General features: G+C 31.6%; 3 protein-coding genes and 2 long non-coding RNA genes across 6 annotated transcripts in view; 4 read left to right on the forward strand and 1 right to left on the reverse strand.

Moving 5' to 3' along the window:
* The first annotated feature begins 533 nt into the window (after positions 1-533).
* Positions 534-7,831, forward strand: LOC111632997 (fatty acid hydroxylase domain-containing protein 2-like). Its single transcript, XM_023377521.1, has 6 exons — positions 534-593; positions 3,641-3,744; positions 4,453-4,574; positions 5,272-5,477; positions 6,161-6,433; positions 6,504-7,831. The coding sequence occupies exons 2-6, from the start codon at positions 3,663-3,665 to the stop codon at positions 6,655-6,657; spliced, it is 837 nt and encodes a 278-aa protein (XP_023233289.1). The 5' UTR covers positions 534-593; positions 3,641-3,662; the 3' UTR covers positions 6,658-7,831.
* Positions 7,832-8,379: 548 nt separating this feature from the next.
* On the reverse strand, positions 8,380-9,857 carry LOC111633013 (astacin-like metalloprotease toxin 5). Its single transcript, XM_023377536.1, has 6 exons — positions 9,812-9,857; positions 9,671-9,747; positions 9,522-9,597; positions 9,318-9,438; positions 9,078-9,253; positions 8,380-8,646 (listed from the first exon to the last, which is right to left on the reverse strand). The coding sequence occupies exons 1-6, from the start codon at positions 9,855-9,857 to the stop codon at positions 8,426-8,428; spliced, it is 717 nt and encodes a 238-aa protein (XP_023233304.1). The 3' UTR covers positions 8,380-8,425.
* Positions 9,858-12,119: 2,262 nt separating this feature from the next.
* Positions 12,120-12,714, forward strand: LOC111633004. The gene is made up of 3 exons (XR_002757992.1): positions 12,120-12,166; positions 12,237-12,274; positions 12,639-12,714. It is a non-coding gene; the product is annotated as an uncharacterized LOC111633004 (long non-coding RNA).
* A 633-nt stretch (positions 12,715-13,347) lies between these two features.
* On the forward strand, positions 13,348-14,184 carry LOC111633002. 2 transcript variants are annotated; one of them, XR_002757989.1, is made up of 4 exons: positions 13,348-13,530; positions 13,607-13,733; positions 13,834-13,871; positions 13,937-14,184. It is a non-coding gene; the product is annotated as an uncharacterized LOC111633002 (long non-coding RNA). The 2 variants fall into 2 exon arrangements; XR_002757990.1 differs by having other exon boundaries at positions 13,351-13,530; positions 13,631-13,733.
* A 993-nt stretch (positions 14,185-15,177) lies between these two features.
* The window catches only part of LOC111633014 (uncharacterized protein YMR317W-like), a 29,015-nt gene continuing 25,690 nt past the window's right edge, over positions 15,178-18,502 (forward strand). Inside the window, exons 1-3 of the mRNA XM_023377537.1 lie at positions 15,178-15,314; positions 15,711-16,465; positions 16,778-16,922. Of these exons, the coding sequence (XP_023233305.1) occupies positions 15,266-15,314; positions 15,711-16,465; positions 16,778-16,922 (949 nt within the window). The 5' untranslated portion in view covers positions 15,178-15,265. The remainder of the gene's footprint in view (positions 15,315-15,710; positions 16,466-16,777; positions 16,923-18,502) is intronic.

The following is an 18,502-nucleotide window of genomic DNA, read 5'->3' on the forward strand; positions in this document are numbered from 1 at the left end:
GGCGCTTACTATTACAGTTCTTTCTATTATTTTTTTTAAATGGAGACAGTTCTGTCTATAAATTTTTTTAGTGTTTGTTAGGAGTAAGAACATTCTGATTCGTGTCAAAAAGAAAAAAAACACTACTGAACAAAATCGACACGCAAACTTCACGCTCCCTTATAAGATATAAGCTGTAAGATGTGGGGTTGTGTTAGAGGCGACAATATATAACAATTTAGCTCAGCTAAATTGTTATATATTGTCGCCTCTAACACAACCCCACATCTTACATCTCACATGATATCCATAACACTTATCTTTCAGTTTCCCATGTAGGAATGCTATTTGGACGTAATTGTTTTTGCTTCATCTTTGTTCCCAATTGCAATGCTACATAAATTAGTAGTTGCCATGTTTCTTTTCGCATTAGTGTCGTCTTTACTACCTCGTATGTTCTGCAGTCATTATACTCGTTCTCTCATATCCTCGGTGTGTCTTACTCTTAATACATCGTTTGTTTTTCATGTTCTTCGTCCTGGACGTGTCGGTTTTGCATCGAAAACAATTCCATTTCTCGCTCGCCATATCTTAGATGGAGTAAACCCTCGCAAGTATGTTTTTGATATTTGTCTTCACTACTTTCCTTCGCGTCCTCTATGACTTGTAGATTTCTCTCGTGACTCTTCTGTCATCGTTTCATTTTCTAAGAGAGTCTAAGGCCTATTTCCCATTGAAATGCAGCTTCCTCATTTTTTTCCTTAATGAGCTTTGAGAGCATCATCAGCTGAAGTCATTCATTAAAGATAAGCATACGTGGCACTCTAGACTGAGTGGGGAAATTGGTCCAATAAGATCCGCACGTCATAATACTACTCGACGAGTCCTTGTTACCTGATACATAAGGTAACTTTGACAGTTTTCTTTCAATGCATATATCGCCATTCCAATCTTTTCAACTTCTATTCCTTCTACGAGTCGTTAGTCCTTCATTTTCTTCAATTTGTCTGTCAAGTCTTTTATGCCACAAGGCAGTCGCGTTCACTACACTTTCTGTTCTTTAGCTTCCTCTTACGACGAAGCGATCGTCAATTTTCTTTGTTTGGAAAAGAATATTTCCTTCATTGTCCATCACAACATTTTTTTCATTTACTCATTCTCACCTTGTTCTGTTAGTCTTGCAATTTGGTCACATTAATGAGGTTTGTGTCTAGGTTCGGCATATAAAGTATCTTAATTGGTATCGCTTCAATATAATCATCGTAATCTTCGTCGATGTCTTCATACATCACAGCTGCTCTTTCAACTTTTATTTTTCTCCCATCTTTCATCGAGATTACCCTTACTAGTGTGCGATGTAGTTGCTCCTTATTGTCACCTCGTTCGGGATAATTCGACAAAATAGATCCGAATCTTGGCATTTAAAACATTTTATTCTCGAGCAACATTGCCACATTGTAACAATGTTTCCTTTGTTTAGCTTTTTTTCTTCAGCCCACTACTTTATAAGGTAAATGAAGGGACTACCCCTTCTGGCAGTTTCTTCATTTCTCTTAAATTGACATTTGTTTTTCTTCCCTTCATCTTTTAACGCTGCTTAATTGGCATCTTCTCAGTCTCGGCATATTGTTAATTTATTGTCTCTATCTTCGTCATTTACTTCCATGACATTCCTCCGTAATTTTCTACCATAAAGCTCACGATTAGACCCACAAAAAGTATTATTTCTTTATTAAACCACTTAATTCTCCACAAAAGTATCCCTTTCTCGTCACAGGCCACCATCTTAGTTTAACTCACTGTTAATATTCGTCGTTTTTATCGTAAAATTCGGATATATTCGTTGTATTCTTAGTTTAAAGTCGTTTCTTATTTACAAAATGTTATACTTTTTCTTACCGGATCGCCGATTTATTTGTAAATTCCTTCTGGGCCGTGTTAACTTCGTCCAATTGGAAAGTCGCATTTCCTTTTATTACCTTGTCTTTTGTTTCCAGGCATCGCAGAATAATCATTCTCTGATGCCATTTTGTTAGAAGAAAAAGCATTCACAGTCAAAAAGGGGAGGAAAAAAACACCGCATTTCACTCGAGCTGTACACACACTGAACAAGATCGACACTCCAACTTCATGCATCCGTAAAAAACACGGGAAATAAAGGTACTGTAGGAAAAATTTCTTCTCTGACAGGGGGCGATCATGTACACAACTTTACCGTTATACATACCGGTACATTATCACACGTAGGTATATTAGAGGATTATATCTATGACTTTTTATTTGTGTATGCTTAGTATTAGAGGGTTGTGTCTATAATTTACAGCTGTACTGTTTATTAAAGTGTGCTTATGAAGTGTACTGTATATTGAATGATTAGAAAAACTAATTTAGAAAGTTTCTCGTTTTTGGAGATTGAATTAGAATTGCTAGTTTGTTTCTAAGTAGAAAGTTACAATAAATTTTATTCCTACATCCTCTGGAAGGGATATAACGTTCCAAGTCACTTCCTATAAGTACCCCACATATAAAGGATAATCATTTGAAGGATAAGAAATTATATGAATCTCTAGAAATGAATGTCTCGTTTGAAATATAATTAAGGTTTTTGTTCATGTCCTTCGAAAAAATAGATTTATATTCTCTTTGTTTCTCTTGAAGTAGCATGGAATAGAAGAGAACAATGCGCAAATTTTATTGTTTTTATTGTCTTATTATTGAACATTTCCTGGAAAATACGGGGAATTTTCTATATTTGTTCACGTCAGCATTGTCACTTTCATTGTTTAAAAATTCTTAAATAGAATTTAAAGATTTTGTTAACAAATAATAAGATATTTAAAATCAATTTTTTTTAATTTTAAAATAACAAATTGAAGTTTTTGAATTGTCTCATTAAATTACTTAATTTGCCATTATATTTTCTAAAATTACATTTAATTAAAATATTAATTAATTTATTTTCTTATATGTAATTACTACAGGGTGAGTGAAAAGTAACTAAGCATCGAGAAATTATTCTAATTCTATACTTCTAACTCAAAGAACAATAAAAAATCATTTGATGTGTACAGTACATTAATATGAAAGCGTATCTTAAGATTTCATTAATCCATGTACATATATACATAAAATTTTGTTATGATTTCTTTATCAGTAGAAAAATTATAGAGTTTAAAATATCTAGTTATTTTCCACCCAGTCTGTATATATGGATATACAAACTGGAGAAAAGTAACTAGATGTTTTACAAATTGTTACATTGTTACTTATTAAATAATGTAAACAATTCCTTTTTTGGCTTATTTTTCTATTTATTTGTTAATAATACTCTAGAAATAACACTTATGGAGTGTTTTTACGAAGAAAAACGTAATTTTTGAAAAGTACACAACGTTCAGGCAGATAGAACGTACAGTCGACCCCCCTATAACACTGTTGATTATTTGTATTTGTAAAACAAATACGTGTGCCGGGCTAAGTGACTCGTACAACACGAAATTCATATAAAACGGAATAATTAACAGTGTTATAGGGGGGTTGACTTGTATAGCATTTAATATACATTACCACAGTATATAAAATAATTATATTGTAATTAATAATAAAATAATCTTCATTGAAATGAATTTAAATTAAAAATATATTTCGTTTTCTGTTTCAGGACTTTGGGAGCCCCCGTAATAATGATTTACAATATTATTGAATATGTGTGGAAAAAATATTTTATATTCTTCGGTGAAGATGATTATTATTCCTGTGTTTGGGGTTAATATTTTTCTTCTATAATTTATTTTAATAGATACAGTTAACCCCTCGTTATATCGCGCTTGTTGGGTAACAAATCAAATTAAGCGATATACAGTAGACCCCCTATAACACTATTGATAATTCCGTGTTATATGAATTCCATGTTGTACGAGTCATTTAGATTTTTACAAATACGTGAGCCGTTCACAGCCCGGCACACATATTTGTAAAATCTAAGTGACTCGTACAACATGGAATTCATATAACACGGAATTGTCAACAGTGTTATAGGGGGGTCTACTTTATAACCGACGTATGGAACGATATAACAAGAGGCTACTGTATTTTATATTTTTATATAGAGGTATAACTAACTATAATGTTCCCTAAACCAATTATAATTTGTCTTATTTATATTAAAAATACATATTTTTAATTCATATACAACAGGAAATTTTTAAATAATCCGGCTACGAGTTGCGTGACTTTCCGGGCAAAATAATTTAATATCGCGTGTGGTTTTTTTTCTGTTATAATGTTTTATTTAAAAAAAAAACTTTCTGCAGTCAATTACTTCAAAAATTAATGATATATTCCTTTCTTTATTCGTAGTATTTATTACTTTTATCATTGGCTCACTGAATACTGTTGTTAGTTATCCCCTTAACTTAATTATGTAATTTTATAAAATCCGATTTATTTGTGATATTTTGTGCTTTTATTCAGGTATTTTTATTTGGGTAACATTTTTATATCTTTCTATTGGATTAATGTTTGCTTATGTGGATGTAACAGGAAAACCCCAAGCTTTAGTTCGTCGTAGAATACAAAATACAGATGCATTTCCGGTAAGTTTAATATAATTACAACATATTATAAGTCTGTCCAGATATTTTTTATTTTACTTTATAAAATTTAAAGCTTTATATGTTTATTCATATACAATATTAAGTGTGCAATATAAAGTGTAATATCTGATCACTCACCACTTTGGCTCTACAAGCAACAAACATTTTATTTATACAAGACACTCGGAGACCTTAGCGGTGCAGGGGGTGCTGCCCAATGTAATCCACATGCTGAAGGTTTAAAATCTGAAGGCATTAAACAGTGTGTTCAACGGTCATTGATACTCCGTGAGGCTTCTCACGTGTAGTGTGATGCTATCTTGACAGTCTAACAGACTTTTATATTATAAAATTTTACAGAATCGTTTACTTTATTTTTAAATTAATGATTAAAGTTATAACAACGAGAAGAAGAGGGGAGAGGAAGAAAAAAGAGCAGGAACAGAGAGAGGAGGAGAGGGAGAAAGAGGAGGGACAAAGAGAGGAGGAGAGGTAGGAAGGAAAGGAACAGAGAGAGGAGAGGGGGAGAAAGAGGGGGGACACAAAGAGGAGGAGAGGGAAAAGAGGAGGAGGGACAGAGAGAGAAAGTGGACAGAGTGAGAGAGAGATGAGGAGAAAATGTATAACAAAAAATTAAGTAAATAAATAAAAAACTTTGAAAATATATGTGATTTACATTTTACAATATTTATTTCAGGTCAAAATGTCAACAATTTACCAGACGGTAAAACAGGTGTTAGTTAATCATTTTCTTATCACGTTACCATTCATTCATTTTGGTTACAAATTGTTGAAGTGGAGAGGTTTGAAAAGTGTGTTAACAATACCAAGTGTTCGATGGATAATTTCAGATTTTGTATTTTATTACGTGTTATATGAATTTGCATTTTATTATATCCACAGGTATTGTTATTTTATTATTATAATTATTATTATTTTGTATTAAGAAAATATCCCTATAATTTGAATTCCTATTTAACATTTATAAAAATTCTTTATGATACTTTTTATGTATTGACTGCTTATTTTAATTATTCTTAATCTTTATTCTATTCTAATAATCTTTCTTCATTCTTACAGCTATACACACACATACATACACACATATGTGAGGTGTTCCAAGCGCAAAAGAGATCCTTCCAACATTGCACGAGTGTGTATTTTACTCGTGCAATCATAAAAGTATAATCATTTCACAGTAGTGTTCGTGATTTCATTATAAGACATTATACTCACATGCTTTATCAATAAAGACTGCACGATGTTGACCTTCGTTTAAAGTCATCGCGTGTCTCATCATTACACCTTGTCATACTCATTACATCTTTGGGAGAAAGTAATTGTGTCTATTGATAAATTATATACAGTGTAACTTCTTTTATTACTAACCCACTTATAATAATTCATCACCGAGGCCTACTGTAATGTAATTTTTGCATAAAATTTAGCGTATTGTCAAATATTCCTTTCTGCCCTATTTTTTCTCTTGGCTCCTATAACTTACTTGGCTCTATTATCTCATGAAATTGTTTATTATTTTTTTCAGTTGAGTAAGTAGTTTATATAATACATACTTCATTTTGTAGGTTGTTACATCACCCTAAACTGTATAAACACATTCACAAACAACATCACGAATGGACTGCCCCCATCGCTATAGCGGCAATTTATTGTCACCCCATCGAGCATTTTGTTGCCAATCTCATTCCATTGTATATTGGCCCACTTATTAAGAACAGTACACCATTTACTCTCTTCTTATGGTATACTGTATCTGTTTTTATAACACTTATCGAGCATTCTAATTACCATCTTCCAATTATAAAAGTAAGCGAAACCCATAATTTTCATCACATGAGGTAAGTGGAACGAAATTAATTTGTAAAAGAACCCATCTTGTATCTCATACCTGATTATTTATTTTCACAGATTCAATCAGAATTATGGAAAAGCGGGCGTTTTAGATCGTTGGCATGGAACTAATTCTCCTATTAAAAAAAGCAAGAGATTCTTTGAAAATTTAGTGATCCAATCACTTTCACTTCTGAAGAATCATTCGAATGTGGCGAAAAAGGAAGAGTGAATTTGCATAATTTAATTGAATGAAAAAGCTTCGAGAAGATACACAACTGAATCTAAATGCTCTATTACACAAATTCTTGATATTGGTTAAGGAAATTTATTGTATTTTTTTAATACACTTAGTGAAGATATCCGGTATTACTTGAGGAAATTTCATATTGCATCCTTGACATTGTAAAAAGTCAATTTGGGCACTTAATACTATTCAAAGATATTGAGGTATACATGTTTTAAATCAGACCCCATTCTACATACGTCACATGAACCCTTTCTATCTCCCCACTCCCTGGATCTTTAAGCACCAAAATTTAATATCATCAATTTCCCCAATACGCAAACTCTCCTGCAAAATTTCAGATATTTTTCACAAAAGGCACAGAAGTTATTAAGCTTCAAATTGGGTAAACAAAATCGTGCCACCCACACACACACACATTCGTATCCATAGCATTTCTCGATGTATCAAGGTCCCGAGTCCAAAAATGTAAAACATCTAGGGGTCATTCTTTGACCTATCGACCCTCTTTTGTCAATAACAGTCGAAAACTTCGTCATAAATTAATTTAAATACTTATACTAAATACCTAACAACACCTGCAGATGTTATGCACAATAATCTTTCCATAAATCCATTTAAAACTCTCCAAAGAATGTTTGTATGTCTGTTCTATCTTCGCTAGTTAATCGATATAAATATCCAGGAAAAAATTGAAATATCTTGTCATTTTGAAGGATTTTTCTCAATGATACGAACTAAATAATGTTTCAGTTATACTTTATTTGTTTAATATACAAATATTTTAAATATGTTTCACGTGTTACTTACATTTGTTAATTACCATTAACTCAATTGCTCAATGTCAAATTTCCCTGATACTTCCATACATTAATTCACCCATTTAAGGATGGATTAATCTATGGAGGAATCAGAGAAATAATAATAAATGAAAACATATATTTAAAGATATATCTTTTCGTTATTATTCATTTTCTACACTGCTTGACAATTGTAAGAGAATATCGACATTTTTTTTGTCATAATTAGTAGTGGACACAAGGTCAAGGAAAAACACAAGGTAAAGAAGCACACCTAGGAACAACTACAAGGAAAAACACAAGGAAAAACTACATGCCACACATTGTTAAACAGTGTATTTAGTTATTATTTACTATGAGCTCAAACATAATATAAATTATATCAAGATTATACCAAATTATTTTTATGGTATTGCCTATAATTATATGGTTCTTTAAATAAAGCAATAAATTTTATATTCAAATTTGCAATTTATTTAACTGTTTTATATTAAGAATTCATTAATTTTTCAACGTCATTCCTCGACATATTAAGGGTTGTTCATCATTCATTTCACCTTCACGCACAGTAAATTACAAGAACTGATTAAAATTCGAACTCGAATCCCTAACAACTAGGATCATCCTCATGGTGAGACCTTATAATTATACATATAAGCTACTGTAAAGCCTATATTTAATAAGTTTTACCTTCACCATTTTAAAAACACTGAACACAGGTAATAGGTGGACACTTTAAATCGTCTGTGTTAAAAATTATAATTGAGTAAACTCTTTACTTTTTATTTTCTAATTTATAATTTATTATAAAATAATTTTATATAACGAAATTAGGAAAGGAAAGACGAAACAGTTACATATTTTTTTTGAATAATTGCTTGATAACACACCGATTCGAAGTAATTCTTTTGAATTTAATTACATATTTTTGTATTTAATTTGATTGAGATTTCTTAACATTTGTATAATTTCTTTATACGATAAACATCGCTAACAGACAAACCAGTTTTTTCATGAACTTCTCGTAGTTTCTTTCCTGATTTGGCTGTCATGGTCTTCGATATACCATCCTTCGAGAATGCTGTATCACCATACAACATGACTGAATTCACATCAAAAGAATTTAATAATTTCGTTTGAGTAGGGTGAAGTTTTTGAAATTGTGTCGCCATTCCTAAAAATAAAAGTCATATTATTATTTACTGCTTAATTAACGCGTGACACTAGAACTTTGGCTATTACAGTTATACTCATTATGAGTGGGCATAATCCTCAGTGAAGTCCAATTGAATTGGTGGAGTAAGATAATGTAACAATTGGGCAATCTGCGAAGGATTGAAAAACGTTAAACTTTAACGTTTCTGGGGCGCGAACCCGTGACTATTACCAGTATTCGGAGATTTTAAGTTAAGGCAACGCAACATGTGGGCGATCTACCTAGGGGAGATGCCTTCCGGGAGGTCTTTTTAAAGGTAATTGGCCCTTATTACAGACGTGGAGAAAACCCGGAAAATTCCAACGTGGCCAACCCGCGCGAACCCACGACCGAACTCCCAGTGTTCAGGGAACGAAACCGCTTGGACATTGGCCATATTAGCAACTAACCATTCTGTATATTGTTCCAAAAAATTGTTAGGTGATTATCTCTGTCGGGTCGAGTGTGCTCGTGGAAGAAACCAAGAGCGTGATTAATTTCGTGGACAATGATTCCTAAATGATCACAATTCTCTCCAATTGATACCAACTGACCACCTCCAACACGTCCAACGTAGGAATTGCATCTAAAATAAATAAATAAGTTCAAAAACAAAATAGCCATTGTTAAGTTATTCGAAAATACCTTACCCGACTCCCTTATGGAATTTTATATAGTTCTGTTCATAAGTTCTTTGAGTGAATTTAATACAACCACCGGTCTTTTGAACAATGTCATACATTGCCAATCGAATTTTGCCTGCCACAGAAGCTATTTAACAAAAAATAATACTTTCATTATTTCTAAATAAAGTATTTTTAAACTGTTTAAAATCAAAATCTAAGAGAAACAACCTAAAGATCTGTCAATGAGATAGGGTACTCTTCCACCAGGCCATGTTGATTGGTGAGTTGATATTGCAGTTCTTCCCTACACGGATAATTGAATTAAACATTTTATTAACTTATATTCAAGTATCCAAACCAGAATAAATGTTACTTACTGTATCAACTTCTTCTTCCTTCAGAATATCACCCTCGAATAGATGAGGATTGTATAGAGGAGAAACTGGCAAAGTGACTAAAAATAAAGAGAATTTAATTTTCTATAAAAATATTCGATTAAAAAAGGAAATTAAAATCACCATTTTCTGCTACAGCAACTGCAAACAGAGCCGCAATGTAGAACATCATTGTATTTAACACTAGAAAGGGTGCTGCTTCTGTGGTTGAAGGAAGAACGAATATTGTAAAGCTACCAACGCATTGTTTATATAAAGATGAATTTAGTGCCACGTGGACGTGCCCTCTTTTAAGTAATCAATCATATTTTAGAATAATAGCATTGCTGACATTGTTTCGATCGATACGGTTCACTTTTTTTTAGAAGCTTATTGTTTATGGAGTAAGCTCAGCAGTAGAAATTGTCCTTTATTTGATTTGACAGCCGGATGAACTCGAAATAGGGTATAATTTTTCTAGAATCTGGAATCAAATCCTGCTTAACGTTTACTACTTTTAGTAGGGCTGAAGTTTCGATAGCAATAGGAGGCATATTCAAAGACTAGCAGATAATTTACTTGTGGTATGGCTTCTAATGAGCTACCTGAGTCTCACTTAACCCTTAGATAATGAAACTTCTACTCCTCTGTTCCTGGTAGTTTTTATTTTTTATGTTATGTATGGTTTTGGCTAACACCACTAAACACTGGGTTTACACTTGACCAACCATTTTATTGATTTATTTGGTTACTGCAATGGGACACGTGGGCGATCTACCAAGGGAAGTACCTCCCAGGAAGACTTCTACGGAAAACTGGCACCTATTTATGTGTTAAACATGAAGAAAATCCGGTGGCCAGCCCGTTAGAGAGGCGCGAACCCACGACCACTACCAGTGCCAACCGGCTTGTCATGTGTCTTCCAGGTTTTCTACACGTGTCTAATGGATTTTTTTTGTTTTAAATATTAAATATAGATGTAATTTATAAAATAATTTTTAACCTAATTATAGTAATAAATAAATAATTAAATTCATATTCTCTCTTATTTACAATTTTAAATCATTGTAATGAAGTCTATTTATTAATCGTTAACATTCAAATTATATAGAACGAAATTAATTGTATCTTTGCCATTGAATCTATTTAATTATTGATGACACTTTTCGATAATGGATCAGGTCATCCACTTCCAACGAATTCGCTTTCAAATGGGTCAATATATTATTAAATTATTTAAGTTATAGTTCAATTAAAAATCGAAAAATCTGATTAAAATATTTCATTTAATAGAAACCAATGGCAGAGTGAAAAAAAGCCAATGAACACTGATAATTGGTCGCGGGTTCGGTCCTGAACAACCAGGCTTACTACGTGGATTTTTTCGAACTTTCTTTACGTGCCAATTTCCCATAGAAAGGGTATTTCTCCCTATTTAAATGTTGCAAATTTGAAGAAAACCCGTAAAATTCCACGTGGCCAGCCCGTCGGAGAGGCACGAACCCACGACTTATTATTAGTGTATTCAATGGTTTCATACTGGTCGGGTAGATTAACGTAATGGAAGCATTTTGCAATTAATTTTCCATATAATTTAATAACACTTAAATGCAAATTACATGCCAGAAAAAAACGAGTACAGTAGACCCCCCAATAACACTGTAGATAAATTCCGTGTTATATAAATTCCACGTTGTACAAGTCACTTAGATTTTACATATACATGTGCCGGGCTGTGAACGGCTCACGTGTTATAGGGGTGGGAGGGTCTACTGTATTGTTTACTAATATATTTATATGAAATACGGGTTCGAATCTAGGTGAGAAATCCTAGGAATTTACTATATGCTGATTGCTCCGGTGATAGATTTTACCTGTACACCTGTCCCTGTCAATTAATGAATTAGTATTCAACACGTAAAACGTTCTAATTTTAAATATCCCTTTCCGATTTTAAGTAAAAAATATTGATCTAAAAATCTCAAATAATAACATTTACGGTTATATTATTTATGCATACAATTATTAATTTGGATTAATTTAACACGATTAATTTTATTTCAAGAGTGACGAAAGAATTGAAACTTGTTAAAAACATTAATAAAATTTAAATATAATTATGCAATTAGTATATAAATTATAATTTATTCGGTAGGTAAATCCCCCCATTTGCACTCGAACCTCCGATAACGGCCGTACAAAATAACCTTCAAACAATGGCCATTTTTTTTAAACGTTCCCGTCAGTGACCGTTTATCAGAAGTGAAATTCATATCCTTAAAACAATTTTACTTTCAATTATTAAAGGGTAATAAGTGAATGTTTCTTATAACAATACTCTTAAGTATAATTATATTTAAATATATTAATTAATTAAACATTTTCTTGTGTTAAATGAGTCATACTAATGTATTGTTAATAGGTTTAAAACGTCATTTAATTCTTAAATATAGAAAATGAAGGCTGCTACAATTGTTTTCTTTCTCTTGTTCTTAAAAGGTACGTTTATAAATTACACCCTAACTTAGATATATTTTGAATTATAACACACATAATTTGTATTTTATAGGAGTAATGTCTTATAATATTAGAGAAAAAAGACAATATGTAAGATTTTAAATCAAATATTCTTTGTTTTAAATCTATTTATTTATAAATTAGAAAGTCTAAGGCTTTAATAGTAGGATGAAATCAGGGGAGGAATGTGGTGTTGAGGTTTTATTGTAGCATTTATTTTCCGCTATAAAACTATGAGTAACTATGAACTTGTTGCAGAATGGCCCTTGATCTTAAATGCACCAAATTTCTCTCATAGTTATTCTCAATATTATTCTCTTATGAGAATATATTATTAGTTATTCTCTAAGGAAAATATGGGCTACCCCATTTCTATCCTGATTTCATCCCCTTGACACATAATAATGGTGGACTAAAATAATCAAACTTTTTAAAATTTTGTAAATATTTTCAGGTGAATGTCCCTGCACTACCTGGTCCAAATCCTCCGAAAAGTTCGAGCAATTCAGCAAATAGTTCACCTTACTCAGATTTCATTTACAAATTAATAATTATATATTATAATGTAGAAACTCGAGATTTGGATTAATATAATTAAAAAATACATTATTAAATTCTAGAATTTGTAATTAAATTTTAATAAGAATGTAGAAAGTAAATCATTTTCTTGTATGTAGTAGTAATAATAATAAATTACGTTTAAATATATAAGGACTAGAAAATACTAAACAGGTTGCTTGGTCAAACATACAGGACTTTCTATGTAAAAAACATATTAAAAAAGTGATATAAATTAAAATTATTTGAAAAACTGATGAAATTTTTGTTTTTATTCATTTTATTAATGGGTTAAGGCAAGCAACATGCCAAGGGGGTGCCTCCCAGAATGACAGTCTGTGAGAAACTGGACCCTATTTAGGTGTTATTAATGCGAAGAAAACTTGGAAAATTGCACCGTCGTGAGGTGAGAACCCGCCGGTGTTTCCGTCCTTTGAGAGTTCACTACATCGAGAGTCTCTGCTGTGTGATAAACACAGAAATAATTTTGTGATGTGTCGCCATCTGTCGATTAATAAATTTATATCTATATAAATATACATAATATATAAGTGTATTATGTAGTCCCCCAGTAGTCTATTTGCGTAGGATCTCTACGACCTCCTACGCAAAATCAATTTTAGGGGTACTAAATTATGACTTATGGATTTAAATATACTTTGAACGCCTGAAAAGATATACACCATTAAAAAATACACATAATACAATAGTATCTATGTCTGTAATTATCAAATTGTGGACCTAATACGTTCCCACTGTCGTTCATACACAGGTAAATTTATACACAGGTACGTATAAAAATATATAACAACTTTAAAATCATCAAACACACAATATTTTTAAATTTATTTATTTATTTAACAGCTTTATGTGTTACACAATTAACAGCCCATCTGTTAAACTGTCCCATTGTCTGTTCGGAGCATCATTTAACCTTCACCATCGAAGATGTATGCTGCTGTGTTCCTTCTACTCGCTCTATTTTCCCAATGTAAGTAATTATTATATTAACAATCGTAAGTTACGTCACGCAACACTATAATACAGTTTCTACAAGTATATTATAATATATATATACTTTATTTTTATAGTAATGCCTTTGTATAGATGCGAAGAAGATAGAGACTATGTAAGATAATCATTAGGTGTTATTAGATTTTAGTAAAGTTATAATTAATTTATAATTATTTTCAGGTGTCTGTATCTTCTCTGCCTGGTCCAAATCCTCCCCAAATACCGTGTGAATACGAACTTAACTATGCAGATTACTTATATTGTAATGCAAGAAACATTTATAATAAGATAAAGGCTCGAATATTTGAGTAATGCATTCGTAATTAAATATTTCAGAAAGAATAATTGAATTTATTCACTTATCTTCTGTAAAATTTAAAAATAATAATAATAATAATAATAATAAATGTATTGTTTATTAAATACGATCGAAGTTTTTGTTATTTTTTCTGTAATTCTTTTATTTAAAAAAACAATTATTAATTATAGTCGTAATAGCAATTCTCAACCAGTAGTACACGTACCACTGGGGGTACGCAAGAAGGCACAGAGTGAAGAAAGATTGAAAATCGTTGGATTATATTGTTTATTTAAAACACAGATCAGATTATAAAACAGTAGAGAAATAAAAAATGTATAGAATAATTAAAATTAAATATTAATTATTTAGGGCTGGTTTTGATTGCTCTGCAGAGGGGGAATAGCCTTCCGGGGGGCATTTTATGGAAACTGGTCCCTATTTAGGTGTTAATAACGTGAAGACACACCAGAGATCGAGTGGATAAAATCACTTAACACTCGTAATTGGTCGTGGATTCGCACCTGGCCATTTTGGTGGGCTTTTCTTCACATTTGTATCACCTAAATGGGGGGTAGTTTCTTATAGAAAGTCTGGCCCCCCTCGGCAGATCGCTCACTTGTCGCTTTGCCGTCTGCAACTAAGCCCTACTAACGTAAAATAAGCCATACTAACGTAAAGAAAACCCCATAAAGTTCACGTGACCAACTTGTTGGCGAGGCTCGAACCCACGACTAACTACCAGTATTCAATGGTTTTGTCCATATGGCCGCTGGTGAGTGGCAATCATTTAACTTTACTTCTATTTAGAATGGATTTAACAGATAGATTAGACTATCTTTTCCCTATTTAAATTGGCTCTAAAAATTCCCTAACTAAAGAATACTTAGAGAAATAAAGGTGATTTTTCATCTATTGTTTAAAATAAATATAAAATTGTATAATTTACACAGAAATATTCGAAGTTTTCATAGAAAAATCCCACTGTAAATCTGATGTACAGGTTTATTGATACCATTATAATTACCTCTACTCAATTTCCTTATTAAAAATTATTAATTATGTACAATATATTTATGTAAATCTTTTATTTCTTTATATTGTTAAAATATAAAAACACTTCTATACTATATTACCCAACAGCATATATTTTTCTACATGTTTTAATTAAAATTACATAGTACAGTACATGATCATCATCTTCATCACCAATGCCGGGATTATTTTCTTTGATCATCTTTGCAGCTTTCTGTACGCAAGGTAAATTTAAATAATTTTAAATATTCTATAATTTATTGCAGCTTAAATTTAGTTAATTTGACGTGTACACTGTACAGCTTCCTCCTAAAAAACCGCCATTAATTGAGCCATGGAATTCTCATAGATTGGGTGTCATAAATTATAGTTATACTCATAAAAATTAACTTAGAAAATCATAAGGGATGATTTAATAATTTTAATGCTTAAATATAACATTTCGTTACGTCATAATAGAATAATTATACTAGTAAAAGCGAGTGATTTTAAAGGAAATGGTCGTAAACCGGGGTTTATTCGATTTCGTTTGATTGGTTGATATTTCGTTGTTTTTATTAATGTATAAGGTTTATTTATGTAAGCTCTATATTTTATTACTGTAATAATTTACATTTTTAGAAATTCAAGAAGCTTATATTCCTCGTAATGTTAAGAATTCAAGACTTGCAGAATCTATGCATTTACATTCTGAAATGAATATAATGGATACACGGCCAATAAAAATTCCTTTCGTAAATCCTAATATTAGCGTAGAAATCTTTTCTACGAATCCACTTACTGGAAATTCTTCTAGTACAAGCAAAAACATAGACGAAGGGCCTTCTAATATAACAACAAAAAGAGATGAAGAACCTTCTAGTACAGCAACAGAAACAGGTGAAGAGTCTTCTAGTATAACAGCAAAAACAGGTGAAGAGCCTTCTGATACAACACAAACAGGTGACGAGCCTTCTGATACAACAGAAACAGGTGAAGAGTCTTCTAGTACAGTAACAGAAACAGGTGAAGAGCCTTCTGGTACAACAACAGAAACAGGTGAAGAGTCTTCTAGTACAATAACAGAAACAGATGAAGAGCCTTCTGGTACAACAACAGAAATACTTTCTTCAACTATACTCGAAAATCCTTCTACTCCAAGCACAGAAATATCTTCGAACTTTCCTTCTGAAAACCCTTCTACTGCGAGTACAGAGACAATTTCTTTAAACTCGCCATTTGAGACTACTTTATCTACATCCACCATAAACGTTCCCGTAAATGATCATCTATGGAATAACTCTGCGATACTTTTGTGTTATTTTCAATTCATGAATTTAATTAACGATCAATATGGCGGAGCTGCAGCTTACTACATAAGTAATGCAAGCATAAAGGTTAGTTCAAAAGTAATACAGGTATCAATTTAACTAAAAATTAAATCTACTCTTCTATTTTTTATTTTCATTTTAAGTTATAAATATAAGTAAATACATAGGTTATATGTGTTTATATGTAGATGTATTATGGATTATAATACATCTACGTATAAACATGTAGATTATAATACTATAGATATAGGTTACGTGTGCTTATGAAGAGAAATACTTAGATGATACTTGCATCCATTGTCGTACTAGCCAATGATAGCAGCTGATGCAAATATCGTCTAAGATAGCATTTTAAAATTTTCTTTAATATTCTTTTAGGTTTATGAAGAAAGACGAGATGAGTGTTACGTAGAATGCATTACTACATTTCTTTGGAAAAATGTGCAAATTATGGAAATATATAACACCACATTATTTTTGTGTGTACGTTTTACCTTTTTTGAATTGGCTATATATATAATAGGCTATATTTATGTGTATTTAAATAATTATTCAATTGAAATGAATATTTTATATACTACGATTTTTTTTTCAGATGTAAAAATGATATATTTTTATTAGGATTTATAAATATTGGAGTTTTGCTTTGTATATGTGCTTTGCCCTTCCATCAAGACAACGCTTCTGCCCATAGAATTACCATTGTTCAGAAGTTTCTGCACTATAATAACTAAAGATGTTCCTCGTGCACCTTATGAACTCGACCTTGAACCTCTTTCCAATGCTGAAATACACCCTATTCATCTATGGCATGGTCGATTTTCCAATGGACAAAACATACCCTTAAAGCCATGCAATGGTTTTTAAGGATATGTTTTGTACCTCGTACAATTTGAATTAATTTAGTCTTGCATTAGTTAACTAACTTTTGGTACACTTTATATTTGATGAATTCAAAGTATTAGTTTTATTGATATAAAATAATATTTTTAACATATTATTACAATGTACTAGGGCCCAAAAGTAAGATAACACTGCAAGATTAATCGTAGTTTCTGTTAACAGAGTAAAAAAAAATCTTGGAAAAAATTTGAATAAACATAATAATAAGAAAATATAAGGGATGGCCCAAAAATTAGTTAACCATTCTCTGTTACAAAGTTTATAAAAATTGCTTAAGATAAGATCCTCCTTGTTTAGTAAACGTTTTAATTTATTGCTGCGAATGTGCATAATTCTTGGTTAACCGAGTTATGGGTCACCCCTTATTTATATATGAAATTTTTTAAAACGTATACTGTATTTTTGGTTTGTTTTCAAATAACTTTAAAGAATGTTGAGACCGCACTGTATAAATTAACAACATGATACATCCTATTTATAAGTCTGTATAATTATCGAAATAAAATATTTGTTTCTGTACATGTAACCTATACCTAACTATTGACTTTTGAATACTCCCTCTCTACATAATTTATATCGTTGTAAAACGTCAGGACGTCCGACACAACCCATTTGTTTCCTCAGGACAACTGAGGAAAAACAACCTATTTAAAACCTAATGGCGCCATCTGTTGTGATATTTTATTTAATTTTGCACCTCTACCCTCAAAAAAAAAAAGCTTAATTTTGAGGGTAAAGATGAGTTTAATATAAAAAAAAGTGTAAATACTAATAACCAGTGAAATCTTCATTATGTCCGACCCCCAACCAAGTATAACGTATAATCTCTATATCTTCCCAGCTCCCTACCTTTAACTATCAAAAATTTAATATCAACAATCCTCCTAATACACAAATCTCCCTGTAAAATTTCAGTACCTTTCGACAAAAGACACGGGAGTTATTAAGCTTCAAAGTAGGTGAACGAAAACACACACACACTGACATTCATACGTGCAGAAAAAAAGAACCCGAAAATTTTGCATTTCTGGGTGTCTCAAGGTACCCTCATTTCCAAAATTAATCTCGGGGGGGGTCATTTTCTGACCGATCGACATACTTTTCCTCTGTTATATATAACTAGCGTCTAATTACAGAACGATTCCGTAGCCGTAGTTTTGTTTTTTTACCACGAGATGTCGCTACTTCGTGACGTCAAGA

This window comes from Centruroides sculpturatus, unplaced genomic scaffold (assembly GCF_000671375.1).
Source record: "Centruroides sculpturatus isolate CEXI.00-Female unplaced genomic scaffold, Cexi_2.0 scaffold296, whole genome shotgun sequence".
In the NCBI taxonomy this organism is placed as follows: Eukaryota; Metazoa; Arthropoda; class Arachnida; order Scorpiones; family Buthidae; genus Centruroides; species Centruroides sculpturatus.

Bases quoted from the DNA above. Each gene is read 5' to 3' on its own strand.
- LOC111632997 (XM_023377521.1), top strand. From the start codon at position 3,663: ATGATTTACAATATTATTGAATATGTGTGGAAAAAATATTTTATATTC. The intron at 5,478-6,160 runs GTATTGTTATTT...TTCATTTTGTAG, and splicing joins GCATTTTATTATATCCACAG to GTTGTTACATCACCCTAAAC. The intron at 6,434-6,503 runs GTAAGTGGAACG...TTATTTTCACAG, and splicing joins CATAATTTTCATCACATGAG to ATTCAATCAGAATTATGGAA.
- LOC111633013 (XM_023377536.1), bottom strand. From the start codon at position 9,857: ATGTTCTACATTGCGGCTCTGTTTGCAGTTGCTGTAGCAGAAAATG. The intron at 9,598-9,670 runs GTAAGTAACATT...TTATCCGTGTAG, and splicing joins AGGAAGAAGAAGTTGATACA to GGAAGAACTGCAATATCAAC. The intron at 9,254-9,317 runs GTAAGGTATTTT...TATTTATTTTAG, and splicing joins AAATTCCATAAGGGAGTCGG to ATGCAATTCCTACGTTGGAC.